Below are 17,872 nucleotides of genomic sequence, written 5' to 3'. Positions count from 1 at the left end.
ATAATCGAGTCTGGGCCAGACATTCCAGTGATTGTGATTGTGAGCATTGATCTATGCAATTTTGATACGATGACATACATCAACTTAGTCAGCGAGCCTGACCACCAAATCCCGTTGGTTGCCCCTTATGACAAGCAAAGCCGCCTTTTACGGCAAGCATGGGTTGCTGAAGGCCTATTCTTACCTGAATCTTCACAGGTAATGTACCATAATGGCATGGATTGTTGCTCATGTTATCAGTCACAGGTTTGCCTGGTTGAGACTTATTTGGAGGCTGCTGGAGTATAGCTGAAAATTTGCAGATTGTGGTATTTAAGAATTTACATGCTCTGAAATTCCTGTGCAGTCCATTAAGAACACACTTAATTGCCTGTAGGAGGGGCACGGGTGGCCAGGTCGTCTAAAGTGCCGTGATTCGCTGTGCAGAATTTCGTCCCTTGGTTCGCCGGGATTATGTTTCTAGGTTCGTCAGCACCATACCTGTGCACGTGGGTTTCACCGAAGTGGTGAACGTCTGAGACCTGCATCACTTTAGGCTTTCCTCTCACGTTAAGCTGACACGCTGTGATATAACTGGAATACTGTTAAAATTGGCGTTAAACCCAACTCACTCACTCACTCACTCACTCCACAGCAGGCTTGAATACATGGGGCCAAGAGGGTGGCAACTGGGAATAACATAATGGCTGGTGCTGACTATCATCGGGAACATTCATATCAATAACTGGAGCTCTCGAATTGATCATTTAATTGATTATAATCCATTGATAATAATTGCTTAGCTCAAGAAAATATGACATGATCCACAGGAAGTAATGGAGTGGTCAGCGGAGCACTTTCTAGGAAAAACACAAAACAAAAGTATATGTACCACTAAAATAAGTTTTGTTAATAAATATAGGGTTACACTCAATGAAAAACAATAATATGATAAGGCGAAACCGCGTTATCAGTGGTTCGAGAAGGGAGCTAACTCCGTTTGCCTAATCGAAAGTTTGAGGTGGGCCCACATTCGAAACTAAACGCACTTGTTGTTGAGAATACATACTACGTAAACAAACCCGCATAACGAACTCCTAATTTGTCTATTTAAAATAAGTGTTATGACTTATAATTGGATTAGAATGTACTAATAAGATGGCTATACAGCAGAACTCACTTCTACGAACATCGCAAAACTAGGTCGTGGGGTCATTAATATTCATGAGTTATTCCTTTTATGCAACAAGTTCTCGGAAACGTTTGAGGCTTGTATCATGTCCGAGATCAATTCAAGTGTAGACATATTTTCAGGCTTATATGGCCACCAACACTTATGATTAGATTGATGTGTTATATTGGAAAAAGTAGAATGAGTGGTATTGCCTCTGTAAATTTAATTTGAAGTAGATTTAAGTTTTCTTGCTTTGTAGCTATTTTTGTAAAACTAGTGTGGTCAGCTATGACGCAGTTATTCAAACTTCAAAGACTTTGTGCCTTTCGTGCAATTAACGTCACACGAAATGATTTATAAAGACATTTCCCATCAATATTACAAAATATGAATAATATATAATGTCACATAATGTCAAACGTGTGCCCACTAGCCTAAATGACTTTGTCAACTTAATGAAACCCAACGATTTAAAAATGTGGGCCCACCTGTTTCAATCACTATAAGACGGGAACAATGTGGGCCCACATTTTAGAAAATGGTTATAAGTAAGCCAAGCTAATGAAGCTAGCGATTTTTTTAATGTGGTCCCTCCTGTTGCAATCACTATGACGGAAGAACGTCTACCCACTAGGCGATATACAAATGTGGGCCCCCTTGTTTCGATCACCATATATGACGGGAACAATGTGGGCCCACATTTGAGAAAATGATTATCAATATTTAAGTAGAATTTCGCAATTAATAAATGTGGTCCCTCCTGTTGCAATCAATATGACGGAAGAACATCAGGGAACATTTAGGGATTGATTATCAGAACTAACGAAACAACCTAACGAAGCTAGGCGAAATACAAATGTGGGCCCACGTGTTTCGATCACTATAGATGACGGGAAAGATCTGGGCCCACATTTTAGAAAATGGTTATCAGCACTAAACCAATCTTAGAAGATGTACGGATGGAAACATAAATATATAATGCATTCAAACATTTAATTACGAATACGTTTTACCTTAGGGATAAGCTGGGCATTAAATAGCTAGACCAACAATGTACAGTGTGGGTGACGCCATTACTCTCAAATACGAAAACAACGGAGATAGCTCCCGTTTGAAATTAGAGTGACCTCCCTTTCCGAATATGAACCACTGATAATGCGGTTTCGCCATATTATAATGAGATGCTAATTGATGTATACTACTCAAAAGAGGTTAAAGAACACCCAATTTGTGCTAAGGACTAGTTACTCTACCATGCCATGACATATTTACTGTAGTCATATGAAAAAAGCGGGTGTCATGACATGTCAGATTAACTGTAGTCATATGAAAAAATAGGGTGTCATGATATGACAGATTAACTGTAGCCGTATGAAAAAAGCGGGTGTCATGCCGTGACAGATTAACTGTAGTCGTATGAAAAAATCGGATGCCTTGACAGATTAACAGGTCATGCCATGACAGATTAACTTGTCATATGAACAAAATGTGTTCCTTAACTTCTTTTGAGTAGTATACATGCAATGATGCTTGATAGGTCAGCTTGACTGCTTGATGTGCTCATCACAAAGTTGATTCTGCAAATATTACTGCAGACTTAATGCTTTTGTCAATTAGATATTTTGGAAATCGATAAATCGTTTGGAATGTCCAGATCAATCGATGGTCCTATTATACAAACAATTGCTTCACCGTATTGATAATAGCAGCACACAATTCTGTTTTCTTGTCCAAATAGCTACAGAAGCACATGATTATAAACATAACAATACTTGTGAAGTGAACTCTCCGGCAGTCTTGAAACCTATGCAACATAGGCCTAAAATAGTCTTCTAGTGGGTGAGTAATTGCTGCTTCCACAATGCCACATCAGCAATTTTGCAGCTATTTGCAGCTATTTGCAGTGAAAATGTAACTGGAAGCAACTAAATAGATTGTTATGGAGGCAATATGTAGCGACATCATAGTGGTCAGTGTGTGTAAGTCATCAGAGCTCCATGTCAATAGGATTTGTTATGTCCAGTGGATTTCCCTAATTGTCCTGGATGTAAAAGTTAAAGAAAACATCAAAGCATGGGCGGATACAGAGGGGGGTAGCGGGGGTGCGCACCCCCCCTTTTTATTTCGACAAAAATCTTTATTTCTGTATAAATTACCACCAAAGACAATAAAAAGATCTTAATTGTGCACCCCCCCCCTTTTCAAAAAAGCTGTATCTGCCCATGCAAAGTATTTGGTTTCTGTTAAAGAAGAACACATTGGTTAAAGTTCAGTTCGACAGAGTGGATAGGAATATCATGCTATGTATGTTAACATTTCAAGTGTGAATTAATGGAGTCTTGAAAATCAGCTCCATTTGTTGTATAAACCACATGAAATACAGCAATTGATCAGTAGATATGAATGGCATTCAGTGCAATGCTCCTATGACTTTCGGTATCTGAAATTCCAATATAACATGTCAAGTGGTAAGGAAATGTCAAGAATCTTGCGCCCTGGGCGCTTATTGGGTCGAATACGGTAATAAAAAGTTTTTTGGGGAATGAAAAAAATATGATGTCAAATTCTCTATATTTCATTTCACATTTTGTGGGAAATGGGACAGAATGTTATTTTTCTTATATTTACATGGGAATACACTAAGGGAATACACTACTCGAGTACTGAAAAATCTACGAATATTATCTGGTCTATATCTCCTGCTTTGAACAAACATTTATGGCAGTCGTTGAGCTTGTATCACTTGTGATTGTTGTGATTATCAGGCTTGTGGTAATAAAAAAAGCTTTAAACTGAAAATATTTTTTTGCTGATTTCTAGGATCTTTGGACCGATAAACCAAGTATTAAAAATATAACACCATATCCATTTTTGACTGTCAACAATGTGATCAGCATTTTTACCTTACAGAATTACATGCATTTTGTCAGTAGTGTAAAGTACACCGATATGTTCAAGAGGACAATTTTCTTTTAGCAATCAATACCCAGTGAGAGGGAGATAATACACACTGATTTACCTTACTGACAGTATACAGACTGATAAGAGTTTACAATAATCGAATCGTGACTATTATATATTAGCTTCATCCATGGGCCAGATTCATTAAGTTCAGGGTGACATTGGGCTGAATCAACATACACCGCCATCCATGTTCGCTCTGCACATCACAAGGACATTCTATCTCTTCTCATAAGAAGAGACGGCTTGTTTTCCTTGTGATGGCTGTTTATCTTCATGTGATGGTGTATGCGATACATAGTGTTTATTCCTACATCTCCATGGAGATTAGGGGAAGGTAAATAAACCTGATGCCAATTTATGGTCCATAATTAATCCAGTTATTTGTAGCAAGCATGAGTGTGAGCGGTGATTATAGCGTTGTCTAGTGTCCATGCTGGCTGTGCATTTTGTTCAGTTTTGAAAATCTTGATATCTGTGTTTGTCTTTGTAATGTTAAATACAGTTGTTATTATATTTACATATTGCTTGTATGTATCCAACATTATTCAATTTTGGTCCCCTTTAGTCATATTTTATATGATTGTGTATACAGCATTTGTAAATCAGTCATTTTTCAAATTTTGATGTTTTACGATTTTAATGTGATTGCATTTCAGTACTTGTATCCAACTAACATTATTTAAATTTTGTTATATATACACAAAAGAAGTTAAAGAACACCAGATTCTTTCATAATGCTATAGTTAATCTGTCATGGCATGAAAGGTTCACCATAATGAAATAATCAGGTGTCCTTGAACTTCTTTAGAGTGGCGGTTGGGTAGCCTAGTGGTTAAAGCGTTCGCTCGTCACGTCAAGACCTGGGTTCGATTCCCGACATGGGTACAATGTGTGAAGCCCATTTCTGGTGTCCCCCGCCGTGATATTGCTGGAATATTGCTAAAAGCGGTGTAAAACCATACACACTCACTCACTTACTCTTTTGTCATGGTATGACAGAAGAACTATAGCAATGTGAAGGAATCAGGTATTCTTGAACTTCCTTTGGGTAGTGTATTTCACTTCAGCATTGTTGGGTGATGGTGTTTCTTAAAAATGTGTTATGTTATTTTATGTCCACTGTGCATGCAAATTAGTCTATCTATAGCGCTTCTACTTCTAATTTCCATGAAGTCATTTTACATCTGACAAATCAGGTAGAGCTCTTTCTGGAGTTCCATTCATGGTAAGACTGCTTCCATGGCCTAGTGGGTAGAGTGCCTGTCTGGAGAGTAGAATGTCGGTGGTTCAATCCGCTGTCTGCGTCATGGTACATGTTGTTACCTTGCCTGGCACCTAGCATTAATGAGCTAAAACAAGGATGTGTCAGTTCGGAGTCGGTAAACTGTGTGGCTGATTGAGGTATACATGTTAAACTGCAGCTTGGTGTCTCAGTGGGCTAGTGTAAGAAAAGATTATATCCTACATAAATATTATCCTGGGGGAAGTTTTACTCTAGAGGATAGTATCCTACCTTAGTGCAACACTGGTATGGGTTCACTAGGGAGAATAATCCTGACACTAGAGAATTTCATCTCCGGGATAAAAAAAATAATGAAGGATAATATTCACTCTTACACTAGCACTATAAAACCTGACTAGTACAAGCAGCCACCTACACCTGCATGCATTCTTCTATATAAGTGCAATAATATGCGATGGTAAGCCCCATTTCACCACCATAATCATACATGGCAAGGGCAGATAACTCTTAAAAAACTGCAATTGCCACATGTATTGCTATGAAGTTAACTTTGCATTCTTTATGCTATATAAACAGGAGAAAGTAGGATCATCACACAGATTGTACGCAAATTAATATAAACATAAAAGTCTTGCATGTATTATTGAACCATACTTGAAAATGCCATGGCAATGCTGTTTACCAGTAATGTCACAGTATTTCAACACAGATGTCACCCATGAAGAGTTGGTCTTCACTGACCTATGCTTGTCATACGTGTCCACAGATGAGTGAGTGAGTGAGTTTGGTTTGGCCGATTTTAGCAATGTTCCAGCAATATCAGGGAAGGGGATACGAGAAATGTGTGGGCCCAGGTTATCCACCCCCCATCCCCTACACCCAGGAGGTGGCTCAATAGATAAGGTGGTCTGGTGTAGCAACTTGGTTGCTGGTGTGTCATCGCACACTGGTCAAACTCAGTTGTTTACAGGTCTATGTAATAGAGCTGGAATATTGCCGGCTGTGATGATGAGCAAAACATGTTTCCATATAGGAACTGAATAAAAACTTAAATTCTTCACCAGTGTCAAATGTATGGGCAGGGTGGTGTACATTGTAGTTTGTTAGTATTTCTGTTGCATCAGTATAGATGAGTGAGTGAGTGAGTATGGTTTCACGCCGCTTTTAGCAGTATTCAAGCAATATCACGGAGGGGGACACCAGAGATGGGCTTCACACATTGTACCCATGTTGGGAATCAAACCTGGGTCCTCGGCGTGACGAGCGAACGCTTTAACCACAAGACCGCCCCTCAGTATAGATGAATAAGCATGAAATGAAAATATTAAGTAATGGTTTCCAATGTAGTTTCTTGAATTTTGATACTCCCAACAAGGGTGTTCAACTGGGGAGGCAAACAGCAGGTCCAGTGCCAGGAAAATTGATTCTAGATCTCTAAAATTTAATTTTCATTCCAAAAGAAACAAAGTCATACCTACTAGTGCTGAGCACAAACAGCTCTGCTCTGCAGGGAATCGTTTTAATTATGTATTGTCTTCAAGCACTCTCTCAGGGATGATATTTTTCTCCATTTTCATCTCAACTGACTGAGCCAGACGTGAAAAGTAGTTGACCATGGGGAAACTAGGGGAAAAACTGTGAATAATTTGGTTTCTGCATCTCAGCTCCTTCAAAGTCCGTGTAGACTGTGTTAAGATGCATTTAACAATCATTCTGTATGCATATGAGCATTTGTATTGTTTTTCTGTGGGTAGTTGAAATCAAGGTGACCTCCATCTTAAGGTCATGCCATGAGAGAAATTAGTTTGCTTTGATGTGGAAATTGTTATCATGCTGCTATAGGAGCATGTGTTGTCATTCTGATGGAAGTATTTGGGATTTTGAAATGCAAGCAGTAAGAATTCTATGTTGTTCAGTTTCTTTCAGCTCAAAACAATTTTTTAAAACGAATATGCTGCTTTTTGGTTTTAAGCAATAACTTTTGATGTAATAAGTACCATTTTTGAAAAGATTACAAAGATTTTTTTTAGATAATAAAAACTGCTCTTTTATTCCAACATCAAAGACACTAAGATTATTTCAGAGCATGTGTACAACTTAAGAGGAGTTTAAAAAAATACATGTCTGTAAGTGTGCTTGAATAATTGATGTTACATCAGGAGAAAGCCCTTGCATGTATGTGAAATGTTACACAGAGGGAACATCCTTTGCCAATGTATGGGAAAAACTTTTGGCTGAAACGTTATCCATGTGACCTAATGTGAATTACCAATCAATATTTGATGGTAGGAAGGCTCCCAGACAAATTTACCAGACTCTGTCATCACGGAGGTATTGATTGTCCAGCTTGTCTTTTCATGAAGATACCTACACAGTTTTGCCTTTTGATTTTAATGGAAGGGATGCGAGCACAACAAGCAACTTTGAATGGGTGGCCATGCAGACTAAGGTGCCCTATACTAAGTTAAGAGGTCAAGGCCATGTAGGGTACTACAGAAATGTACCCCATGTATCTCTTATTGTAAATGAACCCATGTATCTTTCTGTGTACGGAAATAAATCCTTGCTGAAATCGTAAAACAGAAGTGTACCCTAGCAGACCATTGCATGGTACTTTGGTGACTGGCGATGGATGACGGTGTATGAGCTGGTTTTGGTTTCATTTTAACATATAGTATTGCCTGCTGCAGGATTGAATCGTTGTGATTATATTAAAAAATATGATTCTTCAACACATACAGCCATGTGATTTGACTATGGTTTGGTATTGCAGAAACAAGTTTCACTCACTGTTGAATTGGATTCTATGCAGTTGCCAACTAGGGTACATTTCTGTATTTTGATTTCGGCCAGGGTACATTTCTGTATTTTGATTTCGGCCAGGGTACATTTCTGTATTTTGATTTCGGCCAGGGTACATTTCTGTATTTTGAATTTGGCTAGGGTACATATCTGTATTTTGATTTCCGCCAGGGTACATTTCTTTTGTACCCTATGCAACAATGACCCCTTTAGCACAACTTAATGTCCAGAGTTGCTTCCCTTAACCATGCCAGGATCTGCTGGTTATGTGTTTTAATCCCAGATTTGTACCTGATGTCCTTGGTACATAGCCATGCTTCTGGGATTAAGTTCATAACATCCGTAAGTTTGTTGTAAGTGTGTTCATTATAAACATATTTTACTGTACGTTCACTACACTTGCATACCTGCATGAGTTCGAACAGGCCTAGTGGCCTAGTTAAACCGCTCCGCGTTTTCAAGGGATATTTTAATATTTACATGATATACAAAACTGATTCTCATAATGTTAGGGATTGTGAATAGTTTTTGGATGTGTTTTTTAAATTGTGTGCTCAGTCTCCACTACAAAAAAATATCCAAAAATATTCATGATCCCTAAGCTTTTTGTTCAGTATGTCTCCGACATATCTGATTTTCCCCATAAAAGATTAATAGTAAGTAATCACTTTGAAACTACCACATACCAACACAGAGAGCTAATTGCGTGGATTGATGCTCATGATGTCAATCACTGGATTGTCTCGTCCAGACTCGATTAATTACAGACCGCCGTCATATAGTGGAAATATTGCTGAGTGAGGTGTTAAACAAACAAACAAACATTATTGGACATATCATATGATACACGATTCCATGGAGATTGGTTTCAGCAGGAATCTTATGAAAGATGAAGTCGCTAGCTCTGAAGTTGTTTTCTTTTTCTTGTGATTAGAGTACTTAGATGTATATGATGCCAACCTTTGATTGTTATATTTGTGATTATGTAGACTCTGAAAGTAGAATTAGCCCTTGGGCCAAATACTTACTTTAGCTTTAGGTTTTGCAGTAGTGCAAAATCTTTTTTATCATCCAAAACTGGTTCCCACAGGAGATATCGCTTAGGTGAGATCAAGCGATATCTACACTGTAGATATCGCTGCAATGAAATTACATCACAATGCTTTGCAGACCATTGTGACATCACTGGTTACCATGACGTCACAATCAAATGACATCACTAATGGCTCTGCTACTGAAGCTGTTGGCAGTACTTTTTACACTGAAAACACTGCTAATTACTGTCTACAAATTGAAAAAGTTGGAAGAATGATGTTGGATGATAAATAAAATCTCACCCGAGTGTCTTTTGATATCAAATATATCAACACTCGTTGATAAAAGTGTCAAAAATCCTCGGCAAGCCTCGGAATTTTGCCACTTTAATCAACTCGTGTTGATATATTTGATATCAAAAGACACTCGGGTGAGATTCTCTATATGCTTACTGGGCCAAATTTGTCTTCTGTAGATTTGTGTTAAAAGTGCAAATTATGATTAGCTATTGTCACTAGGCAGAAGATATTTTTCTAGACTGTCTTCGAACATGTGGCTAAGGTCACAGACTGTTAGAGTAATGTGGAGTGTCGGTGCGTGGGATGAAAACACTGACAGTGGAAACTGTCCCGGGGGTTATGTCCTCGAGAATCTGATCAAGAGGAATGGGAATCAGGTGAAGTAATCGTTTGTTGCTCTTCTACTTCAGGATGTTCCTCCGGATATCTCAGTGTCTGTGTTTGTGCTGGAACAAGCCCTTTCGGTCCGCGCTCTACAAGAGATGGTCACCTCAACATCCCAAGATTCCACAGTGAGTCTGGGGTAGAATAGGTCTTCAGCAACTCGTGCTTGCCGTAAATGGTGACTATGCTTGTCGTAAGAGGCGACTTATGGGATCAGGTGGTCAGCCTCGTCGTCTTGGTTGAAGCATGTCATCCATCCCAGTTCCGTGGATCGATGCTCATGATACCAATCACTGGATTGTCTGGCCCAGACTCGATTCTTTACAGACCGCCGCCATGTAGCTGGAATATTGCTGAGTGAGGCGTAAAACAACAAACCAACCAACCTTTGTTGAGTAAGAAATAGTCTCACCTCAGTGACAAGCTAATCTCCTGTTTTACACAATTTTGCACACTGTGGAATAGATTTCAATCTCTTGACATTTGATTGGTCCGTGTTTCTTGGTTGCCAGCATGTTCGAGGTGTTGACACCTGATCCAGTGCTGACATCCTGTATAACAAAGTGTATACTTGTGTTACTCAGGATCAACGAGCTTGAAATTAGAAGATACTGTAGTCTTTAAATCAGGACGTTGCTCATGCCTACTGATTCCATTAAGTCTGCTACCCCATTTCTTAGTGGAAGTCTAGGTAGCTGTATGTCATGCATCATGTGTCTTTGACAGTGTACTCAAAGATTGATAAGTGTATTGATTGGTATGTTAGTAACAGATTCTGATTTCTGGTGCTTCCTAATGACTATTACCTGGCTTGCTCTACTATTTGTACACATGAGTTTATTCCATTTGGGATCTGTCTTCTGTTGGCGATCCTGCCATCCTGTTCATGTTTCTAGTATAAATGTTAACTTCATTTTGGACTTCTCATTTTGGATTTCAATCAAAGGTGGTATTTGGATAGTTTCTTATGTTGATTGCCACACAATTCCATTTGTAGACAAGTATGTATAGACATGGTCAATCTACAAAACATTAATTCCGTTTTTGCCATAGTAAGAGTTCAGGGTGCTTTAAATGAACCTGGAGAGAGTTTATGAAAACCATAGACAAGTTAAATTTGTTTTCAGAGATTAAGTGGTAGTGAACACATTAGTTCAAATGTTGATGAAACAAAAACGTTTTCTATAGGTCTCTTTGCAGTCCCTTTGGTTTCTGTATACAATGTGTACCCGGTAGTATAAACACAGAAAATATGGACTGTCGTGTAAATGTTTTATCTTATACATGGGCGCTCATAAAGATTACTTGCAGATTGGTCTAGAAGTTGGTTAGGGAGAGTAGGGCTTTTAATATGGTATAACAAAATATGTTTGTTGCAAATGTTGGGTCAAGGTTGTTGGTCAGTAGAGTCATTATTTTGGAGGTTAAATTTATTTTAACCTGGCTACTGGTCACTGGACATCATCTTCAGCGATTATAGATGGATCTGAACTAAGGTCAAGAAAAAACATTGTTTTATTTACAGACACAGCAGAAAGTAGTACTTTTTTCCATTGTATTTTCAACAATAGAACGATTGACTTTGCTTTGTTGCAGGCAGCCCAATCTGGTCACAGAACATTATTGTATGGTCATGCAATTCTTCTCAGACATCTCCATGGAAACATGGTCAGTATTCACATTGCTTTCAAATCATTGTCACGTAACCATGGAAACATGGTCAGTTTACAATGCTTTCAGACCATTGTCATCTTGCCATGGAACATTGTCAGTACACAGAGTGGCATGTTGCCATGGGAACATGGCCAGTATACATAGTGCTGTTAGACCATTGTCCTGTAGCCATGGTCAGTATATATAGTACTTGTAAACCATTGTCATGGAAACATGGTCAGTATATATAGTGCTTGTAAACTGTTGTCATGGAAACTTGGACAGTTTACAAATTGCTTGTAAACCATTGTGGTCTAAGCATGGAAATACAATATTACCTGTGCTAACTGCACGAAAGTGTTGATGATATCTTTGCTTTCTTATTGAAATGTATGTCCCATGGATCCATAGTGCTCACATGTTAACCATAAGTATCCACTGTACAGGGACACACACACAGACAGACACACACCACAGACAGACACACACAGAGACAGGGACACACAGACAGACAGACACACACACACACACCACAGACCGACAGACAGACAGACACACAAACAGACACACACACAGACAGACAGACACACAGACACACACACACTCACACTCACACACTCTCACACACATTGATGTATTCTCAATTGAACCTCTGTAAACTCATGCATGATTCTTGTAGTATTCGGTGTATTGTTCCAGGCAATGTAACACTTAATGTGTTTTTCTGGTTTCAGTATCTCTCCTGTCTTTCAACCAGCTCCTCCAATGACAAACTGGCCTTTGATGTCGGCTTGCAGGAAACTGCAAATGGTTAGACACACGTGTTACATTTACTTTAAACAGGAGAAAAGAAAAGAAAATTTGTGACAATAAAAGTGCATATATAATAATAGAGTAAAAGTGATATACTCATATCTCATAGTGCATCATCAATTCAGATATATTTCAACTATTTCCAAATATTATTTTTTTTGTGATGAAATTAATATCCTATTTCAACTTAACTGAACAATTTAATGTTATGATGTAAGGATACCTTTAGCTGGCTATATGTTAATAGAGTGAACAAAAAGGAGGAAGTGTGAAATATTCTATAGTTTTGTTATATCTTACCTGTTGTGTTGCCAGGTGAGTCATGTTGGTGGACAATCCATCCCGCTTCCAAACAAAGATCTGAGGGTGAGAAAGTCCGAGTCGGAGATGATCTCATCCTCGTCAGCGTGTCCTCAGAAAGATACCTGGTAGGTATTGAAAACACAAGCATAAGACCCTACTTGTGGACTTTCTCAGCTCAAGAAAACTTTTCATAAATTTAGAGCAGATTTAAAAATAAAATTGAGGTTGATAGTTTTTACGATCTTGATTGTTTATTACTGTTTTGTTTGTTAAATGTTGAAAACACAAATCACCGCTTCAGCTCCACCTTCCTCCATCTTTCAGCACATCGGCAGTGGTTCTGCAGTCATAGCATCCTTCCAGCAGACTCTGTGGACTGTGGTGCCAATGTGTTCTGGCGCCGTCAGGACCAAAGCTTTAGGTGAGATACTGTCACAGGTCTTGATACTAGTATCTGGTGGTCCAAACATTGGAGCATCGAATGACATGCCAGCACTTCCAGGACAACATTTCTTGTAACCTTGTAGTTAATGTGTTCACTCATCACACTGAAGGTCTGGGTTTGATTCTGCCCATGGGTTTTTTGTGTGACTCCCTTTTATGTTTGCCCCTGTCGGGATATTACTGATATTGCTAAAAATGGCATAAGAACATTCATTGACTCACACGTAATAGACACAAGTGACATAATAGACACATAGACCAGACAATATTTGAGCAAATAATGTGCCAAAGTGCTGAAGACTTATCAGGACCAAAAACATTTTGACTTTAGGATAACATTATAAATGGTTGCAGATTGAAAAATTAACCTCAAGTACCGCCACAAAAAATGAAAGTCTGACAACTGGTGGGCTAGATCACATACTTGGCGTACCCCTCTGAGAAGTGTATATTGGCACAGCTCCCATGGCCGAAAGTACTCTAGGTGTGCAAATACTGAGCATTTAAATTATTCCTGTTTCAGCTAATGTGTTTGGTGGGGATGTGTTGAGACTGTTCCATGGACATATGGATGAGTGTCTCACAATACCAGAAGCTGGCAGTGAAACTGAATTCAAGTAAGATACATTGAAATACTAATTCAGTTTGAGACTGTTCACGTAACTTTATCGTCAATTTCTAACCTATCTTTGAGGAATGGTATTCTTGCTATGCGACTTCAAAGTAATATTGTTTAAAACATGAAGGGATAGATAGCAAAACTACAGGAAGAAGACTGTATAGAGTGTATATCACATGCTTTGTGTTGCAGTGCTGTGATGTATGAGACTGGAGCTGTATGCAGCCATGCTAGATCTCTGTGGCGACTTGAACACATCAGAACAAAGTAAGGGCCTGTTTGCTACACCACTCTTGCAAAGGGAGTCCCAGAACAGAACCTCCGGGTGTCCTGGGCAGATCTGCACTAGCAGGGAACTAAAGTGGGGATTGTTGTGACCTGAATGAGTGTCCACGGAGGGTGTAACGATTGATCAAACTATTGATGCATCACACCAGAAAGGGGCTTCAAACATTGTACCCATGTGGGGAAGCGAACACGGGCCTTTGGCGTGACGAGCGACTGGTACCCCACCGACCCTGCAACATGTGACCTGGCTGATTGAGTATCAGTAGATTGGGTGTAACAATTGATCAAACTGTTATTGCTTCCCCTGTCTTTCTATATGTTATGCCATGCACATTATGTTACAGTTGATTTCTGTTAGTTGTGACAAGGCTCTGACATGTGACATTGTTTCAGATGGGCTGGTGGGTTCATGGGATGGGGACAGCAGTGCAGAATTCGCCACGTAACATCTGGCCGCTACCTGGCGGCCGTCAAGGACAACCAAGTTCACACCGTCCATCGTAGCAGCGCCTCAGAGGAGAGCACTGCATTCTTTGTCAGGCAGTCAAAGGTGAAAAACAGTTCCAGTCTGAAACTAATGGCTAAAGTCACTGTCATGTATATGTACATAACATAAAATGTCAATGACAGAGAATAACCAGTCTCGATTATCCAACAAAACAGATTCCATGACAAATTATATGAATGGATCACTGAAAAAAGCAGCTGTCCATGTGTAACAGCCTTACTGATCATTGATCTGGTTAATGTATAGATCTGATGTTGACCTGTCCATGGTGTTGTCTGTTGTAGGATGACAAGAAGATGTCTGAAGGTCATGAGGACGAGGGCATGGGTCGCCCTGATATCAAGTACGGTGACTCCATTGTATTCATCCAACACTGCTCCACCAACCTGTGGCTCTCCTATCAGACATTCGAGACAAAGAAGAGAGGCATTGGCAGAGTGGAAGAGAAAAAAGTAAGTTTTTCATGACCTGACCAGCTATCTAGAGCAAGGCCATCTCACGATGTCCCTCAAAATTGGTGCTATTGGACTTTTTTTTCCAATATCCAATCATGCTTAATTATTTATAGCAGTTCAGTCCTTTGTGGAAGCAAGATGTTTCCCACCAAAACGACACAGATTTCACTGAAAATACTCCTCCAAAGAAGTTAAGGACCACGCAATTCTTTCATGTAACTATAGTTAATCTGACATGGCATAAGTTGAGTGTGTTTCTTCTCCCTGCCAGGCTGTGATGTTGGTGGAGGGTCACATGGACGATGGCTTCACCTTGTCAAGAGCCCAGGAAGAGGAGTCGCGATCTGCTCGTGTCATCAGGAAGTGCCAGTCGCTATTCACAAGATTTAACAAGTAAGATGGCTTTCCTTTTCTCTTAACTGTCTTTGTGGCATTTTATCAGAGCCACCCCGTGAAGATCTGGGTTTGAATTTGGATCAGGTGGTCAGACTTGCTGCTCATGATGTCAATCACTGGATTGTCTGGTCTAGACGCGATTATTTACAAATACATATAACTGGAATATTGCTGAGGGTGGTGATAAACAACAAACAATTTGTATATAAACAGCCAGGAACTAATGAGGTGTTCATAGGCATTTGGAAGGTGATTATTCCACCTCAAAAAGTGGAAAGACTTTGCCTGAATAGTTATGTATAAAAAAATACAGAATTTGAAATCCATGTATCTGGTGCCCCTAGGAGTGAGTGAGTGAGTTAGTACAGTTTTCTGCAAGTTGTTAGCATATCGTTGATTTGCATGATTAATTAGACTTACCGTATTCGACGTAATAAGTACCCTGCTCACCCAACGTAATAAGCGCCCCTGCTAATATATTGACTAGTGAACAATCCCAATTAGCACCCCTTCCGATTGATCAATATACACAAGACTTGTATATTTGCGTATAATACGCACTTGTGTGTTATATGCACCCTTAATTATAGGCAATTAAATTCTGAAAAAATATATATGTCGTATATGAACATTTCTGGCTGTCAGCATAAACCATGAAATTCATCTTTCAACTCTGTTGTTTTTCACGAAAATAATATTCAAATAAGTGGCCCCTATTTCTAATTTTGAGAGCGCCCTGGGCGCTTATTACGTCGAATACGGTATCCCCTTAACTTACCAATGAGGTATCTAACCGTGTCCCTTGTCATGCCTTTCTGACTGGCACTGTTCTGAGTATGGCTCACTGTTCTGTGCAGAGCTCTGGACAGCCTGAAGACAGAAGGTCGGAACTCCCATGCCTGGGGTCGGATAAGTTTATCGGAGGTCATCAAATGTCTGGAGGATCTCATTGACTACTTTGCTCAGCCTGGAAACGATGAAGGTGGGTCCTGAAATTACATTTCACGGTTCGTTGAAGGATGTATGTATATCTTTTCAGGGAACTACCATAACTGGACTCATACCATAAATGAATTGTGTCTTGCTTTTTTTCAGAACATGAAGAAAAACAAAATAAACTTCGCGCTCTTCGTAACAGACAGGATCTGTTTCAGGAAGAGGTAAGATACACTAAGTAGTTGGTAGTTTTGGTTGTATCATAGAAACAACTAATTGTCATCAACTAATAAGTTTTACTCTGTGAATATATGAATGATGATTGTATTAATATTGTTATTTATCGAGTAAAATCTCTATCACTGCAATGAACTGCATCATTATGCTTTGTAGACCATTGTGACATCATTGGTTATCAAGATGTCACAATCGAATGACATCACTGATCTCTCTGCCATTGAAGCTTGTTAGCAGTACATTTTATGCTCAAGACAATGCTTATTGCTGTTGACAAATTGAAAAAGTTGGAAGAATGATTTTGGAAACTTTTATCCACCCATCTTGATATATTTGATATCAAAAGGCACTCAGGGGAGATTTTCCATGCATATACATATTTATGGTGTTCCAGGGTTGCGTCACTTGGGCATACCAGAAACCTGTGATTGTGGGTTCAAATTCCCGGTTTGCCCCGATTATGTTTTAAGGTCAGAACCATACCTGTGCTTGTGGTTTCACCAAAGTGGTAAATGTTCGAGACCTGCATCACTTCGGGTTTTCCTCCCACATTAAGCTGACACTCCATGATATAACTGGAATACTGTTCAAAACAGTGTTAAACCCAACTCACTCACTCATGCTGAAATGTTGTTTGCAGGGTATGATTGCTCTCATTCTGGAGACAATTGACAAACTGAGCCAGTACAAGAGTAAACAGAAGTTTGCCCACTATGCCGGAGAGGATGCAGCAGAGAGCTGGGATGACATCTCTTCCTATCTCTATCTCTTACTGGGTAGGCATTCATATCAAGGGTCGACATCTCTCTCTGTCTATATCTCTTACTGGGTGGGCATTCATATCAAGGGTCGACATCTCTTTCTGTCTGTATCTCTTACTGGGTGGGCATTCATTTCAAGGGTCGACATCTCTTTCTGTCTGTATCTCCCCCTTACTGGGTGGGCATTCATATCAAGGGTCGACATCTCATTCTGTCTGTATCTCTTACTGGGTGGGCATTCATATCAAGGGTCGACATCTCATTCTGTCTGTATCTCTTACTGGGTGGGCATTCATATCAAGGGTCGACATCTCTTTCTGTCTGTATCTCTTACTGGGTGGGCATTCATATCAAGGGTCGACATCTCATTCTGTCTGTATCTCTTACTGGGTGGGCATTCATATCAAGGGTCGACATCTCTTTCTGTCTGTATCTCTTACTGGGTGGGCATTCATATCAAGGGTGGGCATTCATATCAAGGGTGGGCATTCATATCAAGGGTCGACATCTCTTTCTGTCTACATCTCTTACTGGGTGGGCATTCATATCAAGCCTTAGCTGGGATGAAGATATATTTCT

At 39.5% G+C, this 17,872-nt stretch overlaps 1 protein-coding gene across 1 annotated transcript in view; it reads left to right on the top strand.

Moving 5' to 3' along the window:
- The window catches only part of LOC139443967 (ryanodine receptor-like), a 203,752-nt gene that overhangs the window by 67,902 nt on the left and 117,978 nt on the right, over positions 1-17,872 (top strand). Inside the window, exons 3-15 of the mRNA XM_071224857.1 lie at positions 9,907-10,008; positions 11,477-11,548; positions 12,268-12,343; positions 12,662-12,774; positions 12,974-13,070; positions 13,617-13,710; positions 13,905-13,979; positions 14,394-14,550; positions 14,793-14,960; positions 15,235-15,356; positions 16,217-16,341; positions 16,455-16,519; positions 17,173-17,308. Of these exons, the coding sequence (XP_071080958.1) occupies positions 9,907-10,008; positions 11,477-11,548; positions 12,268-12,343; positions 12,662-12,774; positions 12,974-13,070; positions 13,617-13,710; positions 13,905-13,979; positions 14,394-14,550; positions 14,793-14,960; positions 15,235-15,356; positions 16,217-16,341; positions 16,455-16,519; positions 17,173-17,308 (1,402 nt within the window). The remainder of the gene's footprint in view (positions 1-9,906; positions 10,009-11,476; positions 11,549-12,267; positions 12,344-12,661; positions 12,775-12,973; positions 13,071-13,616; positions 13,711-13,904; positions 13,980-14,393; positions 14,551-14,792; positions 14,961-15,234; positions 15,357-16,216; positions 16,342-16,454; positions 16,520-17,172; positions 17,309-17,872) is intronic.

The sequence above is a fragment of the Haliotis cracherodii genome, unplaced genomic scaffold (genome assembly GCF_022045235.1).
Source record: "Haliotis cracherodii isolate W230 unplaced genomic scaffold, xgHalCrac1.p SCAF_5, whole genome shotgun sequence".
NCBI classification, from domain to species: Eukaryota; Metazoa; Mollusca; class Gastropoda; order Lepetellida; family Haliotidae; genus Haliotis; species Haliotis cracherodii.
This window is presented reverse-complemented; position numbering and strand designations above follow the sequence as displayed.